Source organism: Cucurbita pepo, chromosome LG07, assembly GCF_002806865.2.
Source record: "Cucurbita pepo subsp. pepo cultivar mu-cu-16 chromosome LG07, ASM280686v2, whole genome shotgun sequence".
Lineage (NCBI taxonomy): Eukaryota > Viridiplantae > Streptophyta > Magnoliopsida > Cucurbitales > Cucurbitaceae > Cucurbita > Cucurbita pepo.
The window spans coordinates 8,954,635-8,961,383 of record NC_036644.1 but is presented as its reverse complement, the minus strand read 5'-3'; the positions used below and the strand labels follow the sequence as shown (position 1 = coordinate 8,961,383).

Below are 6,749 nucleotides of genomic sequence, written 5' to 3'. Positions count from 1 at the left end.
TTGTATGAACAAAACAATATTGTAATGAATAAACTAAGATTAAACTGTCATCTTTGACTTAAAATGTATTAAACAAGGAATTTAAACCCATGATTTGACTGGTCAAATCCGTACTTAAAAACATTTTTTAATACATCTAATTTAATGATAATAAAACAATAAAAATATTGCACTTAATTAGACCATAAATTTGGTTAAATTACTATTTTGGCATAAGGATTATGTTTTATTGCAATTTAGTCCCTACGATATTAATTTTTTTTTACCATAACGTCGTTATAAGATGTTTATTGATATAACGTACGACATTGGTTTCGAGTGCTATATTTAATAACACGAGTTTACGAAGATTTTTGGGTAGAAAGGAAGTCAAAATTTAAAATTTAGGGTTTTCGAAAACTATAAAACAGAAACATGGGCCTTTTGCAAATAACGAAAAGTAGGTGTAGGTCGGTGTATGTAATAGCCCAAACCCACCGCTAGCAGATATTGTTCTCTTTGGACTTTCACTTTCGAGATTTCCTTCAAGATTTTAAAACGCGTCTATTCGGGAGAGGTTTTCATATACTTTAAGGAATGTTTCGTTATCTTCTCCAACTGATGTGAGATTTCACAATCCACCCCTTTAGAGAGGGGAACGGGTGTGAAAACCTCTCCTTACTAGATGTGTATTAAAACCGTGAGACTGATGATAATACGTAACGGGCCAAAGTGAATAATATCTACTAACAGTGGGCTTGAGCTGATTTTGTGTTAAAAAATTATTTAGATAAAAAAAAAAAAAAAGGGGCCAACTAACAAAGGAAAATGGCGGGAACAAACTGTGAAGAAACTTTGTAAAAGAGAGAGATTTCACTAAATGGAGTGGACGCTGCCCGTTTCTATCGCCGCCGCCGCCACCACCGCCGTCTTTTCTTTTTCGTGTTATCTTTCATCCACGTTAATCGCCGGCAACTTCTTCATGGGTCGTTCTCGCCAATCGCCAACACGAACCCATTTTTTTCTCCCGAAATCCCTAAAACCGCGGTAATTTTCGTTTTGGATTTTCGTTTCTTTTAATCTTTATAATAGTTGCCATTCGGTCCGATTCGTACGATGCGGGATGGTTAGGGTTGTACATTTAAGGGGGGAACTGGAAATTTTCTCGAGAAAATTAGGAGATTTTCCCAGAAAGTGGGAAAGGGAAGGGATAATGATCGCCGAAGGAATTGGAAGGAAGGGAAGAAGGCCAGCGAGGGATGATTTTAGAAAAAGGAAAAATGAAGATCATTGTACAGGAATTTCCTGCTGGACAAAACACCCCAAATTTGTCCATTGTTTGTTCCTCTGCCCCAAATTTGTAATTCCTTTGTTTTATTTAACATCCCCAACTGTATGATGAAATGCCAAATCGAGAGAGAAACCATTCTGAATTGAAGAACATTCCCACCATGTTCTTCCTCCGACCCGCCTCCCTTATCTCCCTTCTTCTTCTCTCTCTTTCCCTCTTCTCCCATTCTTCCATCACCGCCATTCCCATCTCCGGTACTCATCTTTCATATTTTTTGTGAAAAAAAAAACTCCAATGTTGTTTAATCTGAGGATTTTCTTATCTGGGTTTTGTTTTAATGCAGAGAACTCTGGTGGGGTAGAGGTTTTTAAGGTCTCGGAGCCATGGAGGAGTCGGAGAAGCCTTGCGGAACAGAACCCTGCTGCGAACTCGTCTCTGATTTTGGCGAGGGAAAGAACTAACAGGACAGACCCCCTTGCAAATTTTAAACCATATACGGGTGGATGGAATATCGGCAACAAACATTATTGGGCTGTAAGTTCATTATCTCAATGGTTTCTATAAGTTGCAATGGATATGTAATATGTTAGGAACACGGCTCTCTACGATGGTATGATATAACTTTGAACATAAACTCTCATGATTTTTCTTTCGGTTTCTTCAAAAGGCCTCGTACTAATGAAAACGTATTCCTTCCTTATAAATCCATGATCATCTACTTAATTAGCCAATGTGGGACGACTCCCTCCCAACAATCCTCCCTCGAACAAAGTATATCATAGAGCATCTCCTGAGATTTATGTAGCCCTCGAACGACCTCCCCTTAATTGAGGCTCGACTTCTTTCTCTAAAGCCCTCAAACAAAGTACACCCTTTGTTCAACATTTGGGTCAATTTTGACTATACCTTCGAGGCTCGCAACATCTTTGTTTGATATTAGAGGATTTTATTGACATGGCTAAGTCAAGGGCATAGCTCTAATACCATGTTAAGAACTATGACTCTCCACAATGATATGATATTGTCCACTTTGAGCATAAGCTCTCATGGTTTTGCTTTTCATTTCTCCAAAAGGACTCATACCAATGTTAACGTATTCCTTACTTATAAATCCATGATTATCCACTTAATTAGCCAATGTTTTCATTTCTCCAAAAGGACTCATACCAATGTTAACGTATTCCTTACTTATAAATCCATGATTATCCACTTAATTAGCCAATGTGGGACTCCCTCCCAACCATCCTCAATCTGAAATACGATCTGTTGAAGTTTAATTCTTTGGCTAATTTGGTTTAGCTCGGTTTGGTTGTTAACTAAAGCTAAATATGAACATGGGTTCCTGTTTTTGGGTCCCATCTTCATTACTTCTCAAGTCCTTTGACAATATTATGTTAACCATGAAGCTTTCTGTCCTGTTTCAATCTGATGCAGTCTGTTGGTCTTACTGCTGCTCCCTTATTTGCCACTGCTATTGCCTGGTTCATGCTCTTTGCGATATGCTTGTTGATCATCTGTCTTTGTCGTTGCTGTTGTCCGAGGGAGCCTTATGGCTATTCTCGAACAGCCTATGCCTTCTCCCTTGCGTTCCTCGTATTCTTGACCATCCCAGTAACGTAAACATCTCTTTCCCTCCAAACTGCTGTCTAAATCTTTTAATCTGCCTCTATGAAGATATCTATATTCGTTTTTGTTCTTTGAATCAGTCTCGGATGCATAGTGTTCTACGTTGGTCAAGGCCAGTTTCATTTCCATATATCAAGCACGTTGGACTATCTAGTACATCAGGCAGATTTCATAGCTGAAAATCTCGAGGATGTGTCCGTTCACCTTTCTGCAGCAAAATCCATTGGAGTCAATTCCATAGTTCTGCCTGAAGACATCCAGGAAGGAATTGACGACATGGACTCAACTATCAGTTCTGTTTCTTCCGTTCTTACCAATACAACTGCTGCTAGCTCTAACAGCATACAGAAAGTCTTGGATACAACGTAAGTATAACTCTTGTATCAAATTCCAGTGCTTTCCGTGCTCCGACTAACCGATATCCGTTCATTGCAGGCGAATCATGCTCATTTGTGTTGCTGTTGTTATGCTCGCATTGGCATTTGTTGGATTCTGTAAGTGTTTCTATTTCTGTGGCTTTATGACTTATGTGAGCTGATCATAATTGGAACCTTTGTTCAATCCTTTCTCTACATGATTCAGTATGTTCCATTTTGGGATTGCAGTGTATTGTATACAGGTAAGTATATATCAACTGTTCCATTTTCTTGGTTGATCATAACATATTGTAATCTATTGAGCACTTTCATTGTTAATGGCTGTAGCTTGGCAATCCTTGGCTGGATTCTTGTTACGGTCACGTTCGTTCTGTGCGCGGTTTCTCTTCTTCTAAATAAGTAAGAATCTCCATGATGTTTTTTTAATCGAAATGATTTATGTTGAAAGATTACAGTGTTAGGAATCACGAACCTTCACAATGGTATGATATTGTCCACTTTGAGCATAACCTTTCATCGCTTTGCTTTTGGTTTCTCCAAAAGGCCTTGTACCAATGGAGATGTATTCCTTACTTATAAATCCATGATCAACCCCTCAATTAGTCGATGTGAGACTCCTCTCCCAACAATTCTCCCCTTGAACAAAGTGCACCATAGAGTCTCCCATGAGGCCTATGGAGCCCTCGAACAATCTCTCTTTAATCGAGGCTCGACTCCTTCTCTAGAGCCCTCTAATAAAATACACCATTTGTTTGACACTTTTGACTACATTTTCGAGCCTCACAACTTCTTTATTCGACATCTGAGGATTCTATTTATATAGCTAAGTTAAGGGCATGACCCTGATACCATGTTAGGAATTACGAACATCCACAATGACATGATATTGTCCACTTTGAGCATAAGCTCTCGTCGCATTGCTTTTGGTTTCCCTATCTCATACCTATGGAGATGTATTCTTTACTTATAAATTCATGATCAACCCCTCAATCAGCCGATGTGGGACTCCTCTTCCAACAATCCTCAACATACAATATACTCATCCTCGTAACTCGTAGGATATTCAATATGATAGGTAGTTAAATGGAGTTTGGATTCAATGGTGAAATGTTCTTATTTTGTTGAATGTTGTCTCTGTCAGCTGTCTGAATTGATCATGTTCTTTTCCTTGTATGCATTAGTGTGATTGGAGATACGTGTGTTGCGATGGAAGATTGGCTGCAGAATCCCACAGCCCACACAGCATTAGATGAGATTCTTCCTTGTGTCGAAAAGGCCACTGCCAAAGAAATTCAGACTGTAACCATGAATGTGAACTACCAGCTCGTCAGATTGGTCAATGGAGTGATCAACACACTCGCAAATGCCAACCCTCCTCCAGATGTCAAGCCCCCTATGAACTATAACCAATCTGGCCCGTCGGTGCCACCCCTTTGCGTTCCGTTCAATTCCGATCTCACCGACCGAAACTGCTCGGCTAATGAAGTAGAACCGAGCAAAGCTCCCAAGGTAAAGAATCTTCTATGTTAAAGCTATAGCTAAAACAAGGTAGCTTTTGAAACACTTACGACGACGACGTCAAAAACTATAACGTCCCAGATCCACCGCTAGGTGATATTGTCCTTTTGGGCTTTCTCTTTCGGGCTTCCCCTCAAGGCTTTAAAACGCATCTGCTAGGGGAAGGTTTCCATACCCTTATAAAGGGGGTTTTGTTCTCCTCCCCAAGTAATGTGAGATATCACAATCCACCCCCTTCGGGGCCCAGCGTTCTCGCTGGCACTCTTCCATCGATGTGGGACCCCCGCCAAATCCACCCCCTTTGGGCCCAGCGTCTTTACTGGCACACCGTCTCGTGTCTACCCCCTTTGGGGAACAGCAGCCTCCTCGCTGGCACATAGTCCGGTGTCTGGCTCTGATACCATTTGTAACGGCCCAGATCCACCGCCTAGCAGATATTGTCCTCTTTGGGCTTTCCTTTTCGGGCTTCCCCTCAAAGTTTTAAAACGTGTCTGCTAGGGGAAGGTTTTCATATGTGTTTTGTTCTCCTCCCTAACCAATGTGGGACATCACAAAAGCGACGCATTTTTGTTCGAATAACTCAACGGGATCTCGGATTGTTGCTTGCAGGTTTGGGGGGATTTCACTTGTCAAGTTTCAGGCAATGACATTTGCGCCACAACTGGCCGGTTGACCCCAACATTGTACAACCAAATGACATCTGCAGCAAGCGTGAGTTATGGTTTGTATCGGTTTGGACCGTTCTTTGTGGACCTCGTAGATTGTACATTTGTTCGTCAAGTGTTTATGGACATCAGTAAAAATCATTGCCCTGGCCTCCGACTGTTCATGGAATTGACATACGTTGGGTTGCTTATGATGTCTGGTTCTGTCATGCTCTCCCTGATCTTCTGGATTATATATGCAAGAGAGCGACGACATCGAGTCTATACTAAGCAATTTATTGCACGAACTCGCAGCTAGATATCGACTGATTTATCGGTCAGTTTCGTTCAATCCCATATGTATTATATTAAACACTGTTGAGTGTTTTCATTTCAATGTACATTATTTAATGATATCAGAGCTGACGAGTTTCATCTATTTGATGACTTGATGTGATTTTAATGGTGGCCTTCTGTCTCTTAATGAACAAATTTTTGAAGCTTTACCTATTTTAAAGGAAGAGTATAGGGTCGGGATTCACAAACATATTTAGAATTTGGGTGGAAAAATGTGAGATCTCACATGTCGGTTGGAGAGGAGAACGAAGCATTCCTTATAAAAGTGTAGAAACCTCTTCCTAATAGACATGTTTTAAAATCGTGAGATTGATGGGCGATACATAACAGTTTAGAGCTTGGGCCATTACAAAATCGTATTAGAGCTAGACATCGGTCGGTGTGTCAATCAGAACATTGGGCTCCAAACGGGGTGGATGCATTCCTTATAAGGGTGTTGAAATTGTACCAACGAGGACGTTGGGCCCAAAGGGGGTAGATGCATTCCTTATAAGAGTGGGGAAACTGTGCCAATGAAGACGTTGGGCCCCAAAGGAGTAGATGTATTACTTATAAGGGTGTGGAAATTGTGCTAGCGAGGACATTGGGTCCCAAAGAGGGTGATGCATTCCTTACAAGGGTGTGGAAACTATGTGAGCGAGGATGCTAGACCTCAAAGGGGATGGATGCATTACTTACAAGGGTGTGGAAAGTGTTTCAGCAAGGACGTTGGTCTCAAAGGAAGGCGGATGCAGTCCTTATTATGGTGTAGAAACTGTGCAAGCGAGTATGCTGGACCTGAAAGGGGGTGAATTGTGAGATCCCACGTCGGTTGGAAAGGAGAACAAAATAATCCTTATAAAGGTATAGAAACCTCTCCCTAATAGACACATTTTAAAACAGTGAAGCTAACGATGATATGTAACGGGCCAAAACAAACAATATCTTGAGCTATTACAAAAAAAAAAAAAAAAAAGT

The 6,749-nt window shown here is 40.8% G+C and overlaps 1 protein-coding gene across 1 annotated transcript; it reads left to right on the top strand.

Annotated features, from left to right (window-relative positions):
- The first annotated feature begins 1,126 nt into the window (after positions 1–1,126).
- On the top strand, positions 1,127–5,756 carry LOC111799017. The gene is made up of 9 exons (XM_023682396.1): positions 1,127–1,524; positions 1,614–1,804; positions 2,705–2,886; positions 2,977–3,261; positions 3,332–3,390; positions 3,479–3,515; positions 3,601–3,672; positions 4,455–4,782; positions 5,401–5,756. The coding sequence occupies exons 1-9, from the start codon at positions 1,383–1,385 to the stop codon at positions 5,752–5,754; spliced, it is 1,650 nt and encodes a 549-aa protein (XP_023538164.1). The 5' UTR covers positions 1,127–1,382; the 3' UTR covers positions 5,755–5,756.
- Positions 5,757–6,749: the final 993 nt, after the last annotated feature.